Below are 19600 nucleotides of genomic sequence, written 5' to 3' on the forward strand. Positions count from 1 at the left end.
GGTTACATTCATTAGATTAGTTTACAACATTTTCTAATTTCCATTATATTTTCTTTTATCCAGAGGTATTTAGAAATTTACTGCTTAATTTCAATGTATTTAGGAATTTTCTAAATATAGAGTTATTGATTTCTAGTTTAATTTCTTTATTATTAGAGAACATATTTTTTGCAATATTTTAATAATTTGGAATGTGCTAACATCTGATATATGAACCAGTACATGATCTATTTGGTAAATATCCCATATGAACTTTAAAAGAATGCATGGTTTTGCAGTTAGATGTCAAACTGGTCAGGTTGGCTAATGATACTATTTAAATCTTCTACATCTTTACTGACTTTTTCTTTTAAGTTTTAGACAATGGAGAAAAATTCCTAGAAAGATAAAATGGACCAAAATTTTTCTCAAGAAGAAATGTAAACTTTATTAGTATTAATGTAACTATTGCATTATAAGTATAATGAAATTGAGGTAACAGTTAAAAGTCATCTCACAAAAAACAACAGGCCCAGACAGTTTTATAGGCAAGATCTATCAAAATTTTAAAGAACTGTTTGCTCTAATTTTTAAAAATTTTTAAAAATATTTATTTTTGAGAGAGAGAGAAAGAGCGTGAACAGGGGAGGGGCAGAGAAAGAGGAAGACACAGAATCTGAAGCAGGCTCCAGCACTCTGAGCTGTCAGCACAGAGCCTGACATGGGCTTGAACCCACAACCATGAGATCATGACCTGAACCGAAGTCCAGCGCTTAACCTACTGAGCCACCCACGCGCCCCTCTAATTTTTATTACAAACTCTTTTTGAAGATAGAAAAGAAAGCATTTGCTAATTCATTTTATAAAGCTAATGTCACATGGAATATTATACTTGCCAAAGACAAAAATGAGAATGGAAAATTGTAAATTCAATTCATTTGTGAATATAGATGCACAATTCCTAAACAAGATTTTCATGAACTGAATCAATAGTATATAATAAGATATTGCACCTTGAAAATATTAGGTTTATACAAAAACTTAAAGATATATTACTTACTACATTAACAGAGTAGAGGTGGAAAACCAGATGATCATCTCAATAGGTTCAGAAAAGATATATGATAAAATTCATTTTCCATTTATGATTTTTGAAAACTTACAGTAAACCAGTAGAGGAGAAGTTCCTTAATATGATAAGGTAAAGTGTACCTACCAAACCAAACTATAACAAATATTAACTCAAATATTGGAAGCACTCCCATTAAAATCAGAAAGTTATGCTCACTAAAATCAGACGTCATGTCTGCTACTACTATTGCTATTCAACATTGTATTGAATGTCCAATGATACAAGAAGAAGAAAAGAAATACATAAGGATTAAAAAAGTAGAAATAAAACTCATTATTTCTACAACTTATTTTTGTTTCTACATTAATAAAACCCCCAAATGTCTAAGAATTTATAGGGAATGGTAGTTTAATAAATGTTTCAATATGAGGCTAATCCATTAAAGTCAGTTACTCTTTGCCCAAGCAACAACTATAAAACATAATTAAAAACACAATGAAACCAGTTATAGTTAGCAACAAAAACTAATGTATCTAGCAATAAATGTCACAAAACTACTTTCCTCAGCACCCCAAATTATAAAAAGTTTATTGAAGGAGATTAAGAGAAATATCTCATGCTTACAGGTTGGAAGACATTATCATAACAGTATTGAGTCCTTTCAAATTGATCCATAAATTTAATATAACTTCAAAAAATTCAGCTAACACTTTGATTCTAATATTTATATGGAAAGGGTCAAAATAGCTAAGACTGATAATAATTAGAAGAATAAAGGGGCGCCTGGGTGGCTCAGTCGGTTAAGTGTTCGATTTCGACTCAAGTCATGATCTCACAGTTTGTGAGTTTGAGCCCCACATCGGGCTCTGTGCCCACAGCTCAGAACCTGGAGCTTGCTTTGGATTCTGTGTCTCCCCCTCTCCCGACCCCTCCCCCACTCGCACTCTGTCTCTCTCTGTCAAAAATAAGTAAACATTAAAAAAAATTGTTTTTAAAAGAATATGGCTGGGGTACCTGGGTAGTTCAGTTGGTTAAGCGACTGACTCTTGATTTTGGCTCAGGTCATGATCTCATGGTCGTGAGACTAAGCCCCCACATTGGGCTCCCATGCTGACAGCATGGAGCCTGCTTGAAATTCTGTATCTCCGTCTCTCTCTCTGCCCCTCCCCCCCTCAAATTAGGTAAACATCAAAAAAAAAAAAAAAAAAAAGGAATATGGTTGTACTATATAGGACTTTTATAAAGCTTTTTTGATTAAGATAGTATACTGTTGGTGCTGATACAGACAAATTGTTGAATGAATCAGAACTGAGAGATCAGAAACAAAGTGTGTGTGTATGTGTATAAATATATACATATATATATTTATGCATATATACAACATGCATATATGTGTAACTCTTATTTATGACAAAGATCACATGGTAGACTGCATGAGGAGAGGAGGCTTTGATAGAGTTCTGAAAATGTTGTTACTCATATGGAAAAAATCAAATTGGTTTTCTATCTCACAGCTTACACAATAGCAACTCCTTGTGGGTTGAGAACTTACTTAAATATCAAAAGCAAAACTTAAAAACTAGAGGAATGTACGGGCGCCTGGGTGGCTCAGTCGGTTTAGTGTCCAGCTTTGGCTCAGGCCATGATCTCACGGTTCATGGGTTCAAGCCCCACGTCGGGCTCTGCTGACAGTGAGGAGCCTGGAGCTGCTTCAGATTGTGTCTCCCTCTTTCTCTCTGCCCCTCCCCGACTTGTACTCTCTCTCTCAAAAATAAAATAAACATTAAAAAATATACTTTTATAAAATGGAGGAATGTATATGATGTCTTTATATTTTGTATAAGGAATAATTTCTTAAACATGACAAAGTGCTAATCATAAAATAAATTATGAATAAAATCTGTTACATTAAGAATTTCTTTTCACCAGTAACAGCTTAAGGAAAGTGAAAAGGCAAGCTCTAAATTAGGAGAGTTTTGCCATACATGTAACTAACAAAGGACTAGCATTCAAAATATATAAAGAACCACTGTAAATTGAGGAGAAGACAAACCTAATAGAAAAATGAACAAAAGGCATGTGTTCACCTTATCAGTGTTTAGAGAAATGTGTATGAAAACCATAATGAGATACCACTCACTCATTTTATTCCTATGCAACTGACAAAAATTAAGAAGTCAGACAAAACCAAGTGTTGGAAAGAATATGGATGAATAGGGTCTCTAAGAAGCTTTTAGGAGTGGCTGAGGAGTGAAAATTTGGTACAACCACTCTAACAGATTGCATCTTTGATGCAATTTAAAAAAATTACAACCCAGAAATTCCATTCAGAGTACCTCTTATATATATGTAGTTTGATGCAAACAATCTTAGAGAATTATTTCAGTCTGTAGAAAGTTGTGAGATAGTTTTCAGCTCTGAAGATGTTTTTCCATACAAAATATTGTTTATCCAGCATCCTCAAGTCACATCAGTTGTGACTTGATATCCTTTTTTGAGGATATCAAATATACATTTTCTTTGACGAAGTCGAAGAAAATGCATATTTGATATCCTCAAAAAAGGGCCTGTGTTCTGAGGCTGAAATAAGGTTGGCAGGTAGTACTGGAATCAAATATGAATAGATAATAATAACTGATAGTATTAATAGAAGTCACTATTAATAATAGTGCTATTAATAATATTTTTAGTAGAGGTCATTATAAAGCACATACCATTTGTCTGGCTCTTTGGCCTTCATTTAATGAACATTATTTAATTGTCACAAAACCTTTCTGATATAAACACTATTCTCAATCGTGTTTTTCAGATAGCTGATAGTGAGCCATTGGGGGTGAAATAATTTCCACAACTTCATATATGTGTACGTTGTGACGCTGGGATTTAAACAAAGACTGACTCCATCGTCTGAGATAAGGCAATATGGAAACTGTCATCCTTTGGATATAAAATCAATTTTTCTCCACTTTGCTGAGAGAACAGCTCTGATTCATGGCTATAGGCAGTGGTCCTGTTGTCTCCAGATGCTTTGTACTGTTGTTCAGAAAGTATTGGTATATATCTGTCTCCAATAATGAAAAACTAAAATTATATGTTAGATTTGCAATATTTCAGTAATACTATCTTATAGATGAACAATATAATATAAAGAGAGATACAGTTATCAAGGTGATACAATTATTTATATACATATATATGTATATATGTAATCTGAAGATTCATTTAAAATAACACCAAAAGATAAAATTGGCTTGTTTTTCTCTAGTTATCAGACTTCTTACTAAGTATAGGTATTCTCTTTTTATTGCACTTCATTTTATTGCACTTCGCAGATACTGCGTTTTTACAAATTGAAGGTTTGTGACAACCCTGCGATGAGCAAGTCTGTAGGCACCATTTTTCCAACAGCATTTGCTCACCTTGTGTCTCTGTGTCACATTTTGGTAATTATTGCAATATTTCAAACTTTTGAGTTTGATGACTTCAAGGGGTTCAAGACTTCAGTAGAGGAAGTAACTGCAGAGGTGATGGAAACAGCGAGAGATCTAGAATTAGAAGTGGAGCCTGCAGGTGGGACTGAACTGCTGTGATCTCAGGATAAAACTTGAACGGATGAGGAGTTGCTTCTTATATATGAGGAAAGAAAGTAGTTCTTGAGATGGAATCTACTCCTGGCGATGATGCTGTGAAGATTGGGGAAATGACAACAGAAGGTTTAGACTATGACAGACTTAGATGATAAAGCAGCAGCAGGGTTTGAGAGGATTAACTCCAATTTTGAAAGAAGTTCTGTATGTGTAAAATGCTATCAGACAGCATTACATGCTACAGAGAAACCATTCATGAAAGGAAGTCAATCAGTGCAGCAAACTTTATTGTTGTCCTATTTTAAGAAATTGGCACAGTCACCCCAGACTTCAGCGACCTGATTAGTCAGTAGCCATTAGCATCGAGGCAGGACCTTCCACCAGCACAAAGATTACAACTTGCTGAAAGCTCAGATAATGGTTAACACTTTTTAGCAATAGTTTTAAATTAAAGTATATACATATATACTTTTTTAGACATAATGCTGCTGCACACTTAATAGACTACAGTGTTGTGTAAATATAACTTTTATATGACTTGCTTTATTGTAGTATTCTGGAACTGAATCTGCAATATCTCCAAGGTGTGCCTGCAGACATAATGGAGGATGTCTTTTAAATATATTTTTAAAGATTTAAATGAAAAGTTGTTTAAGAGCCCAGTTGGTTCAAAATTAACATTATTGAGGGTTGGTTTGAGGTTAGGTCATATATCTGATGTGAAGAATTAATTGGTATATGTCTTGGCTTTCTGTTCTTTTGATACAAAACAAATGAGCCCATTTATGTGGTGTCCAAGAGTTATTTGATTTCCACTAAACAGGCAGAATGTTATAGTAGAAAGGCCTGGGATGAGAGTTTAGATACCTGGGATCTAATCTCAGGTTGACAGTTACTAACCCTGTGAACTTGGATCTGTTGCTTACTAATGGGCACTCTCTTGGAAAAGTTACTTAACCCAGTTCTTAGTTTCCTTGTGTCAAAAGTACAGATAATAATAAATACCTTGCTGGAATGTTAAAACAATAGTAACACAAGAAAGCCTCCATGGTGGATTGCCTGATACAGAAATTCCATATCCTTTTCTTGGGCAAGGTTAGTTACATCTTTCGCTTTAGTTTCCTAAATCTATACTAATACTAATAGCATTTTTTATGTACCAGCCACTGTTCTAAGTGTGTTACATGAATATATTAATTCACAGCAACCTTATGAGGTAGGCACAGAGAGGTCAAACAACTTGCTTAAGGTTATTCAGCTAAACAATGGGGAAGCCTTTATTCAAATCCCACAGTCTGGTGCCAGGGCCTCTATTTTTAACCACTACACTGTACCTCCTTTCTAAAGGAAAGAGTTATAGACTTTATCAGTAGTTTATTGCCTGTTATGCTGCATAATAAACGACCACAAAACCTCAGGGGCATAGAACAATAAGCATTTATTGATCACACATGTTGAAATGGTTGGTAGACAACTGTTAATCTTGGCTGAGCTGCCCCATGTGGCTTGGGGTTGGTTTGCTGTGGGGTTGGTTGGGACTGGGCAGTTTGCCTCTGCTCCAAGTGTCTCTCATTCTGCAGCAGACTAGTCTGGGAATATTCTCATGGTGAATGGGAGAAGTGAAAGAGCAAAACGGAAAAACACAAGTGGTTTTCCAAGCCTCTGCTGTCTCATGTCTGATAAAGCACATCACATGGCTGACCCCAGAGTCAAAGTGGGGAGACATTGCAGTTACATTACGAAGGCAGTAGATTTAAGAATGTGTCACTTGACACATTGAAGCTGTTTTGTAATATACCACAAATGCCACGGTCTAGGGTTCTAAAATTCTTGCATATTAAGGATTAATTCTAAAAGCTGACCTATGTCAAAACTGACATTTCTGAAAATTAAATAAAAAACTTTTTTTTTTCCATCTTACATATGAAGAAACTAAGCACTAGAGTTTCAAAAAGACTTGACAAGAGAACAAGACTTCTTTGGCTATATTTTTGCTTTTACCCTTCGACCCTCTTCACCCATTTCTCCCACCCTCAACCCCCCATTTCTGGCAACCACCAATCTGTTCTCTGTACCTATAAGCTTGTTTTTTCTTAATTCCACATATAAGAGACACCATACAATATTTGTCTTTAGATGTCTGACTTATTTCACCTAACGCAGTGCCCTTGAGGTCCATCTGTGTTGTCACAGATGCCAAGATTTCATTGTTTTTTATGGTTGAGTAATAGTCCATTGTGTATGTGTGTGTGTGTCTGAACATGTATGTATATGCACACATACATATATACATACGTACACTCACAGACACACACAGTATAATTTCTTTATCCCTTCATTCATCATTGGACACTTAGGTTATTCTTAGGTTGTTGCCATATTTTGGCTATTGTAAATAATGCTGTAATGAACATATATCCTTTTTAATTAGTCTTGTCATTGTCTTCAGATGAATACTCAGAAATTGAATTGCTAGATCATATAGCTTTATTTTTAATTTTTCCATACTGTTTTCTATAGTAGTTTCACCAATTTACATTTTCGCTAACAGTGCACACAGATTCCTTTTTCTCTGTGTCCTAGCTAGCACTTGTTGCTTATCTTTTTGAAAATAGCCAATCTAACAGGTGTGAGGTGGTATCTATTTGGTTTTAATTTGCATTTTTTGATGATTATGATGTTGAGCATCTTTTCATGTGTCTGTTGGCCATTTGCATGTCTTCTGTAGAAAAGGGTCTGTTTGGATCTTCTATTTTTTAATTGGATTGGGTGTTTTTTTTGTTTTTTGTTTTTTTTTTTGCTTTTGAGTTGTATCAGTTCTTTACTCTGAAAACACACACACACACACACACACACACACACACACACACACACACACACACACTTCTGGAAACTAGGCAGAAACTTCTTCCAGGAATACTTAGTTCAGTCTATAACCCCAGGATAGTGGTGGGGATGATGATGATGATGATGATGATGACAGGTAATCTTTAGGAGTTTACTATGTGCCAAGCACTGTTCTCAGCACTTTATGTATAGTAGTTTCCTTAATCGTTACAACAACCCTATTAATGGGTACTATTAGTAGTTTATATTTTACAGATGAAGAACTGAGAAGTTTAGTAATTTCCCAGGGTTACACAGCTTTTGTATAAGATCTCCACACCAGACAAATTTAAAATTTTTCTTTTTTTTAAAATCAAATTGTGTCTAGACTCCTTCGCTATGGATTTGAAGGTTGTCTGTAATTCCATTGCTCTGAAGTATAATTTTAGACATTTAAGCATCTGGGATTTTGTAGATGGTGTGAATGTATTGAAAGGAGCTTTAGAACTAGATGCTTTAGAACTTTATTCTAGTTTCAAAAATATGTGATTCTGAGTCCCTGTATGCATTTCCTCTTTTGTATGTTCAGCTTTAAAAAGTGTTGCAAGGATCCTTTATGTGAATAACTAAACCTATTTCTAGGAGATGAAGAAAGTATGAACTAAAGTCCTTTTATTCCTGTGCTCCAAAAGTAGAATTCTTTGCTTTGAATTTCTTTCTCATTCTGCAAACAGAGTTCTCTGCCCTGACTTAGAGCATTCTTGAGAATAAAATTGTTTGGTTTGGTCACATGATCAGAAAGACCAGATATGTCTTTCTGAGACACGATGTGAATGACATTAATGTATGTCATTAAAACAGGCATTTCTAATTCCACTGTGCCCCTGTTTCAGATATTTGAGAATTGAGAGGTACCTTACATTTCTTGGTATTTTGAGATGCTTAGCCGAGTAAATTGCTGTTTTATTCAACAGGTGGGTTTTCAGAAAAGACATATGAATGGAGCTCAGAAGAGGAGGAGCCAGTGAAAAAGGCAGGGCCAGTCCAAGTCCTCATCGTCAAAGATGACCATTCCTTTGAGTTAGATGAAACTGCACTTAATCGGATCCTTCTCTCAGAGGCTGTCAGGGACAAGGAGGTTGTTGCTGTGTCTGTTGCTGGAGCATTTAGGAAAGGAAAATCATTCCTGATGGACTTCATGTTGAGATACATGTACAACCAGGTATGTTAAGTGTTCTAAGGGGCACCTGAGTGGCTCAGTCGGGTAAGTGTCCAATTCCTGATTTCAGCTCAGGTCACGATCTCATGGTTCATGGGATCAAGCCCCATGTCGGGCTCTGCACTAACAGTGTGCAACCTGCCTGGGGTTCTCTCTCCCTCTCTCTCTCTCTGCCCTTTCCCCACTATGCACACACTTGCGTGCTGTCTCTCAAAATAAATAATTAAACTAAAACAAAAGAAGTGTTTTAAAATGTCTTCTTGTTTCCGTGCTTTTGTCACTTTGTGTTTTTATTTAGTAGTGTTAAGTATTTCCGCTTCCATTATCATATACCTTAATATGAACTAGTTTGCTAATGCTGTGGTACAACCATTCTGACTTCAGTGCTTTGGGCACCAAACTCCATGGACCACTTTTGTCTGAAGCCACTTTGCAACATTTCCCTTAGGACATAACTTATTTTTTAAATTCTTTTAGAAAGAAACACAGCATAGTGATATGATTATAAACTTTACACTTTAGAGTGTGTAAAGTGTGTCAAATAATTTTTATCATAACTTTTATATTATAATCATATTCCCTCCAGCATTTATGATGACATTTTTCAAGCAGGCAGCAAAGTTAAAAGAATTTTATGGTGAACACCTACGTATCAAACTACCTAGATTTTACTGTTAATATTCTTGCTTCATCACATGTGTCTCCAGATACCCTTCCCTCTTTACATCTGTCACTGCATCTTATTTTTTTATTCATGTCATAGTAAATTGCTGACATTGGTTGCACTTCCTCATAAATATTTCAATATACATCATCATCATATATTTCAGTAGATTTTATCTTTTGTTGTAAAATCAGATACACTTACATGCACAAATTGTAGGTGTACATTTGCTAATTATTATTATTTTTTTTTTTTGGAAAATGCATATGCCTGAATGACCCCAAATGCTATCAACTATATCTTGCTGTTACCCCAGAAAGTTCTCTCTTATCTTTTCCCACTCGGTTCTCATCTTACCCATCCCTAGAGACAACCAACAGTGTTATAACATTTGAGACAGCAGTGTGGCACAGAAATGAGACTATAAGGGACCTAGGATAAACCAAAAGCAGAAGGATAAATGAGAAATCAGAGTCAGAAAACCGAAGGTTGGGAATGGAGAACGTACAAGTAGTTTTTTGTACTCTTTACCCATAGCCATTTCTGCTGCAAATATGGATGTTGAGGCAGAATAGACACACTACCCAAAGAAACTTTGTATCATGTATTTATACCGTAACTATTCATTTTGGATTGATCTTTTATAGTTAGGGTATTTTTGATCAATTTTGTAAAGTTAACTTTAATATCTTCTATCTCTAGCTTCAGTTCAAACAAATCAAGAATAGAACTACCAAAATACTTCATGCTTTGAAACCAGACAGAACTCTCTGTTTCTAGCATATCACCGTTAATATGCTACTTAACACAGCTGAGCAAATTAAGTGAACAAAATTAGTATCCATATTAGTTTCCATACTGTGGGATTATACAGTTTTAGGCATATTCATAGTTTTAACTGTGAAATAAACATTAAAATCAAATGCTCAGTAACACTTGTCATGTTGCTTGTATTAAATGGCACTTGCCAGATTAAAGTGTAACCGATCTGTTGTGTTTTTGTTTTTGTTTTTCTGCATCTACCACTAGGTGCTTCTCCTCTTGCTATTCACCCCCTCCTCTTCCAATACCAAAGCATTTGTATGTATTATTATTGTGTATATCCTGACATACTATGTTCTCTCTTATCTTTATTTCTTTGCTTCTAGAATGCCCTCCCCAAGTTTGCTCATCTGGAAAAATTCCCAAACATCCTTCAAGTTTTAGCACAAGCACCACCTCTCCTATTAAGTCCTACCTGACCAACTGTTAGTTATTTCTTTTCCTATGCTTCTATCTTTGCGTAATGCGCACCTCCATTTTGGCATGCATGTATTGCATCATAATGGTTTCTTGACAGGTCTGTCTTTCTATTAGGCTGTAAGCTTCCTCTGTTCTGGAATGATATCTTCCTATTCCCAGGACCTAGAATAAAATGTAGCACATGGTTGCTCCTCTGTTATAATGTTTCAGATAACAAAGAAAGTAATTGTATCAGTACAGTAGATGTGAATGCATCTCCTTTTGACGGCAGTTGGAGAGAGATACCCGTCAGAACGGATGCAGGGAGGAAAGTATACCACCGTCCACTTCCATATCACAGACTTTCTTAATTTGCAGGAATCAGTCGATTGGGTTGGAGATTACAATGAACCATTGACTGGTTTCTCATGGAGAGGTGGGTCTGAACGAGAGACCACAGGAATCCAAATATGGAGTGAAGTCTTCCTCATCAATAAACCTGATGGCAAGAAGGTAAGATGCAAACTTTGTAAAGAAAATTGAGTTTTCAATTGGCAACTGTTACCACTGTTCAGGATCCTTGAAAATGATCTTTTGAAAACTAATTTTGACCATTTGACATGAAGTTCAAAAGGGATTCCTTGTTTCCCTTTCTGTTGATCAAGGTGATAAAATAATAGGAACGATAGAACAGCAGATCAGCAAGCTAACAGCTGTCTGTTGTTTCAGTGCTGTTTGTGTTAGCTTGGATTACCAGTGAAAATCAATCATCATAGTACTCAGCTAATTAATATTTTCATTTTCTGTGGCATTCATGGCATATATAAAAAATTACCTGTTAAGTATTCATTGATAATGGGTTGCTATAGTTCTCATAGTGTTAACTTTGTAGTAGCCCTAATTCTACATATGTTCTATAAAATACCTATAATATATTGTCTACTTGCCTGTAGGTTGCAGTGCTATTGATGGATACTCAGGGAACCTTTGATAGCCAGTCAACTCTGAGAGATTCGGCCACGGTATTTGCACTTAGCACAATGATCAGCTCAATACAGGTATGGAATAAAATAAATCCATTTCGATGGCTGTTACTTTAAAAATTGTAAATATGTGTATTCCTACATTCCTACTACCATGCGTGTGGTAGTGAGACCAACAACAGAAATGCTAAATGTGTTATTTGGCTCAATTAGCATCCCAGTTCTTATGATTTCTATGAGTAGAATTGATTTGGTTATTGTAATCTAATTTCTGATCAGTTTTAAAGCTGCCAATAGCCAGAAAAGTTTGCATTATTTCACTGATAATTTTTTATGTTTAAAGCCTACAATAAACTTAATAATATTGTCTTATAATGTATGCAGATAGATATATTGGAACTACCCATTATAAGTTACATTTACTGAACCAAGATTTATAAATGTTTTTTTTTTTTTTTTTTTTTTTTTTTTTTTTTGTTTTTTTTATAGCGTGTAGAAACATTGCTAAGGGTAAAAGCATTTATATGCTTTCCCAGCTGTTAAAAACACTTAATTAACATTTAGGAAAATAAATGTCTCAAAATTTTTTTTATCTTTCTTTCCTTTTTTTCTTTGTCTCTTATTAAGTATTGTTTTTGAGGTTAATGTAAGCTTTACAGATCGTCTTGGAAAGTCTCTGGAGAGTTTTACTATAACCATAGAACACATAGCATGAAAGGTTTTACATTAACTTTTAGATATTTTCTATTTATTAGAAAGAGCAAGAAGTAGTAGTAGCCAAGAAAACAGTTAAAAGAAAGGTAAGATAGTTTAAAAAGGTAGGGGAGGCAGAGTGGTTGGGATGAACAAGTCAAGGCTGAATTACAAGTGAGCAGAGAAAGAGGCTCGTGAGCCAGCAACCAGGGTATCATGTGTGGTTAGGACAGTGAGAGGGTGGATAGAAGGAAGACTGAATATTTTCTACAAAAAGCTTTAAAGTGGAAGCCATGATTATAACCTGTAATTGATTAGCTTTTAAAAATAGACTTCTTAAATTAATGAGCCTGTGAAATACGGACTTAATGTCTAATTTCTTCATAATCAGCAGTATAAAACCACTTGCACAAACCAATTAAAACATAATTCTTTATTACCTATATTTCTGTTTTACCTGAAGACATTGAATATTTTCACTGAAAAATCTTAAGTCCTTAGTAATGACCTTTTTATCATCTGAGAAACAATCTCTTATTTAAATAAGTGCACAAAGCATTCTCTTTGTGTCAATACATAAACATAGAAGCTTCCTTCACTGTTTTTTGAAATTACTCCTCAAAAGAAAAAAAAAGATAGAATGTCATCTTAGTACTGTGTCTGTCATAGTGTTATGTATTGATAGGATATGAGCCTGATACTCAGAACCTAACTTCAATGTGATAGAACTTTCCAGAGACTTAACTAAATTAATCAATTGTGAGAAAGTCACATAATTTTTCAAGACAAATTTCATGTATGGCTTACTCAGATCTAGATTGTTATTATTTTGCTATGCTTGTAAGAATGATTTTTTATTGACTAATCGTTAAATCAGTTTCATAAATAATTTTAATATTCTGTTTCCAGAGCAGGTGGCTGTTGTATTTCTGGAACAATTTTATGATTGTACATGGTTTATTGTTTCTCAAGCTTTCTTTACTCCTCTCTCAAGGTCTTATAAATACCATTACGTGATAATACATGTAGGGGCACCTGGGTGGCTCAGTTGGTTAAGCGTCCGACTTTGGCTCAGGTCATGATTTCTCTGCTCATGAGTTCGAGCCTTGCATCAGGCTCTGTGCTGACAGTGTGGGTCCTGCTTGGGATTCTCTCTCTCTCTCTCTCTCTCTCTCTCTCTCTCTGTCCCTCCGCTCTCTTCCCCTCCCCAACTTGTGCTTGCTCACTCTCGAAATAAATAAACACTTTAAAAAAGAGTACATATAAGAAAGTTTGCTTTTGTGAAAATTGATATTTATAAAAATAATGACATAGTAAGTACTTTGAAGGATGCCAATTATTGTTTCATTTTGACTTTATTTCTTAATCAAGGTATATAACTTATCCCAGAATGTCCAGGAGGATGATCTTCAGCACCTCCAGGTAACAATATGTATACTCTTTTTTATATATATCTGGTAATGTTTTGAAGATGTGTGGATTTTGTTAGGCCTTCTCCTATCTAAAACTAAACAATTCAGAAAGATTTAGAAACATAATCAAATGGAGATTGTCTTATTCCCAGGTTTCTTGTTTTAGCCCTCCATGGTTATGTTCTCTCTCTCTCATTCAGTTTTTAAAGTTCTTTGTTACTCTAAGGCTACTTGCTACTGGCTCCGTATATTTGAAAATACATGGCAAATTAGAGTAGAGAAAGAGCTTTTGGTTTAAAAATGACCCCAGAAGTGAAGCTGATCCAGTTATAAAGTAAATAACTCACAGAGATAAAGAGTACACCACAGAGAACGCCGTCATTAATACCGTAATGACATCGTCTGGTGACAGATGGTGACTGCACTTGCCGTGGTGAATGTAGCATAGTGTATACAACTATCAAATTGCTATGCTGTGCACCTGAGACTAATATTATATTGTATGTCAACTATACTTTAATACTACATTTTAAAACCCTTTCTGTTCTATGTGCTGCCCTCAAGGGTATTGTTACAGCACAAATGCAGAGAACAATAGTGAAAGTGAAGTTGAAGTCTTATGGTCAGAGATTTAATAATTGCTAGTATGATACCAGTTGCGTGCCAGATTTTTTTTTCCCTGTGGACCACTTTATACTTAAGAACTATGAGGAGCTACCTGATAATTCATAAAACTCTGTTTTAGATCTGAAAGAGACTTCGGTGACTCCTAATTTACCCTTCATATTTTACAGATGAGGTAAATTTGGCTGAAAATAGTAAATGACTTGCCTAAACTCATGTGGCTAATTAGTGGTAGAGTGGGCATAGAGATCTGGGCATCTTCTGGGCTCAGGGCTTCTTCCACGCTCCAAGTAGCGTTTAAATTTCAGATAAGTAAAAGATTAGATATTTCCTGAAGATAGTTTACATCTCTGTAACACTATCTGCTCTTTTTCAATTCATGTTATTTTGGTTACACAGCAAAACCTATGTACCTTAAATATATAATATATCTTGGCAATAAGAGCCATGTACAGCTTTAGCAGACAACATAGAATGATAGAGCAGGGTAACCTGTGATGCTGGACATAACATTTGGAGTTCACACCCGACATTATTCCCAAATATATTTCTAGTATCTCACACTGAGCATTTGTGACAAATAGGCAGTATGCTGAATGACTGTTCGATGTTTCTTGTAATCAGTACGATTTACTTCTTCAGGCACGTGTCATAACTAGCCAATTATTTTCCAAGTTAATGGCATGGCACTGTTCAATACCAGCTTAGGGATTTCTTAAAGAAGGGCTGATTTTGGACTTTGATATTGAGTACGTAATGTTTTTCTGAGACCATTTAAAACTTTTCCTGTAAATGGCAACACCTCAGCCTCCTCAAAAAAGATTGTGAATTCAAATTATGTTAGTAGATGATTCCAATGAGAGTGCCTAATCCCTGGAGCAGCCGCAGTATTCCAGACTTTTCATTTAAATACTCTAATCAGATGCCTAGTAATTACTCTGGGCTTCCCCGATCCCCCTGCAGGAGAGATGGGGGTTGCTGTGGGAGCTATCCGAGAAGGGCAAGGGGTGGGAATCCTCTGTATCACTTGCACCCCAGCTCTGAGAAGCTGTTGTGCCTTATAAGTCTTGTGGATGAAGTGGCATTTCCTGTGTACAGACGGGGAAACCCATTCCACTGATGACACACTCATGGGAGGCCTAACCACAGTCACCCCCTAGGGTCTTTGTTCTCTGACATCTTCCTTACGTTTTTGACCAACACGAAAAACTGAGAGGGTGCCTCTCAATTGGGAGCAATTAAAAACAGAAGAAGGCAGTGTATTTGGTTGTATTTTTAAGTCAGATGCCTCTATGCCTTTGTAATAATTCAGTCCATTGTGCCATTAAATTTCCTCAGGCGACAACTTTCGTTAAATATATCCAACATAGTTTATGGCTCTCTGGTCTAATCTGTGGAAGTTCTGCTTTGAAAGGTTTTTTAACATGTTTCTTTCTCCCCCATCTTCCCTACAAAAAACTGCCCTACATTCTTGATATAAAGTTGTTGGCTTTGAAGTAGAAACTTTATTTTTAACATATACTTTATGTCCTTAATTTTTAAATATCCAATTACTATCGTTCTGCTTTGTTTAATACTTAGTTCCTTAAAATGTTTATTGTAACCTTAATAATATAGTATTATGTTATAGTGAGGGGGGAAAAATGAATGGAAGAAAGCACAGAAGTAAAACTTTGCAGATACTGAAGTTTGTGTGTGTGTGTGTGTGTGTGTGCGCGCGTGCGTGTGTGTGTGTGTAATTTCCCTTGTAGCTTTTCACTGAATATGGCAGACTGGCGATGGAAGAAATATTCCTGAAGCCATTTCAGGTGAGTGAAGAATAAAATTATGGTATATTCTTATTAAATTTTTCTTAAGAGTATGACCAGGTATATGAATTGAGAAGGTCACATTTCTTTCCTTTTTTCTTTATTTCATTCAAGAAGCACTTTGAATGCCTTGCTAGCGCTATTTGGTGCAAGTAGGAGATTCAAATGGGGAAATGAAAATTTAACAAACTATTTTTTCAAAGAAGTGGGAAAAACTTATTGGGAATAACAAAAAATAAATAAAAGAAATGGGAAGATGAAAAGATGAATTAGGTATTTTGATTCCTGCAAGAATATCATCTTTTCTTCCCTGAATTCAACTCTAGAGATGTCACAGAAACCAAAAGAAAACTGATGAATTTGTCAAACATAAAAGCTAAAAACAAACAAGATTCCTGGGACTATAGAAAGGGTTACAAGTCACACAAAACCTGGCTAAGGCACAGAGACAGGATATTGGTCAGGTGGGTGCAAGTTTATTGAAGGTACTTTCTCTTTCTTACACAGTGACCCATGTGAACCATCACTTGCTTCATTGCACTAAGTATCAGACTAGCAACCAGCTCAGCCTCTTGGAACAGCAGGATAACATCAGGGCAATATATGAGCTCGTGTTGGGTGGTATAAACAGACTATCGGGTCCTTTAATGCTCCCTTCTGCCCCAGCAGTCTTTAAATAACAGGAACCAGGAGAGTATAATTAAGTCAAAAAGCCCTTGAAAGCCTGGAGGAGGTACAGATTTAAATACCCAAGACTGCTCACTTGAAGCATGACAGCGTTAGCCTTGGCTTCTCAGGGGGGCTCAGGTTAAGTCCTAGAATTTAGCCCCTCCCTGGTACGTATCACCAGACAAGATGGATAATACCCTGAGAGGTATGTGAACGTACAAGGAGAACGAATGATAAAGGGCAAAGTAGAATTTATGGCTTAATTGGCAAGTAGTTTATTTTTATTTTTTTATAAGTTTATTTATTTATTTTGAGAGAGAGAGAGAGAGCACGTGCAGGTAGGAGGGGGGCAGAGAGAGAGGGAGAGAGAGTATCCGAAGCCAGGCTCTGTGCTGTCAGTGCAGAGCCCGAGACAGGGCTCGAACTCACAAACCGTGAGATCATGACCTGAGCTGAAACCAAGAACCAGATGCTTAACAGACTGAGCCACCAAAGCACCCCAGCAGGTAATTTAAAATGAGTTATTTAGTTATCTATTGTTGCATAACAAATCATCCTAAAAGGATAAACATTTATTGTTTCACACAATTTTTAAGGGTCAAGAATCTGGAGTAGCTCAGCCTGGGTGGTTTTGGTTCAAGGTCTTTAATGAAATTATGCAAGACATTGGCCAACGAAACATTCTCAGAAGACCTGACTGGAGGGTCCACTTCTAAGCTTACTCACATGGCTGTTGGCAGGAGACTTCAATTCCCAGCCATATGGGAATTGTTCACTGTTCACACCAAGGTTCCCAGGGCAAATGATCCCACTGCCAGAGTGACCAAGCTGCAATCATTTATAACCTCATCTTGGAAGTGAAGACACCGTCAGTTCTGCTAAATTGTATCTGTTGTACCCACCTACCCTGATATAATGTGGGAGGGGACCAAATAAAGGTGGGAATACCAGGAGGAAAGGATCTCAGATATAGTAAAAAATAAGCAAAGAAACTAGTACATACCTATTAGAATGGCCAAAGTCCAGAGCACTGACAATACCAAATGTTCCTCAAATGAGGACGTAGAATGTTAGAAACTCCCATACATTTCTGTTGGGTGTGCAAAATGGTACAGCCACTTTGGAAGATAGTTTGGCTGATTTTTACAAAATTAAACATATTCTTTACATATGATCTGGCGTTGTACTCCTTGGTATTTACCCAAAGGAATTAAAAACTTCTGTCCATACAAATACCTGCACACAGATGTTTTTAGGAGCTTTATTCATAATTGCTCAAACTTGAAAACAACAAAAATGTCCTTCAATAGGAGAATGGATAAATCAACTTTGCTACATCCAGACAGTGGAATATTATTCAGAGTTAAAGGAAATGAACCATCAGGCCATGAAAAGACATGGAGAAACCTTAAATGCATATTATGAAACAAAAGAAGCAAATCTTTAAAAGGCTACATACTGTACTATGCTACATACTGTAAAATTCCAACTGAAATTCATAAAACCTTGGTTTGCGAGCATGGTTCACTCTGGAAACATGTTTGTAATCCAAAGCACCTGTATATCAATGCGAATTTCCTCATAAGAGATAATGGAAACTCAGATGATTCATTTCACAACCCAAAATATTCATATAAAAATGATTACAATGCTATATATAATACAAAATAATAAAGTACAAAATACAAAGAAAAATTAACCAGCACTTACCTTTGAAAACCTTTGTTGTGAGGGAGACAAAAGACAGGAGTGTTATTGTGTAGAACGACTTTCACTATCACTCACAGAATCACTACTATCCATTGGGTCAATGGAATCTTTTTCTTTTTGTGCACCTTCAACAAGGAACCTATCCAATGACCTAGAATGAAGCAAATTATTCCTAAGCTAATTCTTGTATGGAAAAGCAAAGGACTGTCCATAGGTGCTTTGAAGTAACAAAAAATAAACTAGTGCCCATTGTGGGCACCTTCTAACATTCTGGAAAATCACTGATTTCTGCCAAACACCATAGCCTGAGACCAAGCATCTAAGCATGGGAGACGATCACCCACAATCCCACAGAGATAGAGAGAGAAGAACCATGTTCACATGAGGGAAGAGGGTGCAGACAGGAGTTCAGGTAGAATAAAAACAGTCCCTGCTTACAATCCTCTGTTTTGTTTACAATACCTACTAGTGTCTGTTAACTTTAAAAAATAATAATTTGTCAGGTTGATAAGTGAAGTATTCTATAGTAATTGGGCTATTAGCTTAGGTTTTTCTCTGAACTTTTCACTCTCTGGATCCATTGGCATAGGGTAGGAACTCCATTGCAAATTCTGGAAAGGATTTTTAAGTCTTAACCAGCAAATGTTACTATTTTTTAAAAAAGTTTTTAATGTTTGTTTATTTTTGAGAGAGAGAGAGAGAGAGAAAGAGAGAGAAAGAGAGCAAGCAGGGGAGGGGCAGAGAGGGAGGGAAATACAGAATCTGAAGCAGGCTCCAGGTTCTGAGCTGTCAGCACAGAGCCCAACACAGGGCTCAAACCCACAAACCATGAGATCATGACCTGAGCCGAAGTCGGGAGATTAACCGACTGAGCCACCCAGGTGCCTGAAATGTTACTACTTCTTATGCTTTTTAAGATACATTAAAACCAAGAGGGACCAACTGGTGCTCTGATTAGATAGATAGGTAGGTAGGTAGATAGGGAGAGAGACTGCTTTTGGTAAAAGAAATAATAATGAAAACAATGGAAAAAGTTTTAGCACTTGTTGGTAAACTGAAGGCATTTTGAAATGTCAGTGAAAAAAGTTTTGACTGAAAGAGTCAACAATGACTTCTAAACAAGTTTATACTTG

The 19600-nt window shown here is 36.0% G+C and overlaps 1 protein-coding gene across 2 annotated transcripts in view; it reads left to right on the plus strand.

Annotated features, from left to right (window-relative positions):
- Nucleotides 1-19600, plus strand: part of ATL1 (atlastin GTPase 1) — a 71784-nt gene that overhangs the window by 25909 nt on the left and 26275 nt on the right. For both annotated transcript variants that reach the window (XM_030319054.1, XM_030319053.1), the window contains exons 2-6: nucleotides 8439-8686; nucleotides 10947-11081; nucleotides 11522-11626; nucleotides 13616-13666; nucleotides 16032-16088. In XM_030319054.1, the coding sequence (XP_030174914.1) occupies nucleotides 8439-8686; nucleotides 10947-11081; nucleotides 11522-11626; nucleotides 13616-13666; nucleotides 16032-16088 (596 nt within the window). The remainder of the gene's footprint in view (nucleotides 1-8438; nucleotides 8687-10946; nucleotides 11082-11521; nucleotides 11627-13615; nucleotides 13667-16031; nucleotides 16089-19600) is intronic.

Source organism: Lynx canadensis, chromosome B3, assembly GCF_007474595.2.
Source record: "Lynx canadensis isolate LIC74 chromosome B3, mLynCan4.pri.v2, whole genome shotgun sequence".
In the NCBI taxonomy this organism is placed as follows: Eukaryota; Metazoa; Chordata; class Mammalia; order Carnivora; family Felidae; genus Lynx; species Lynx canadensis.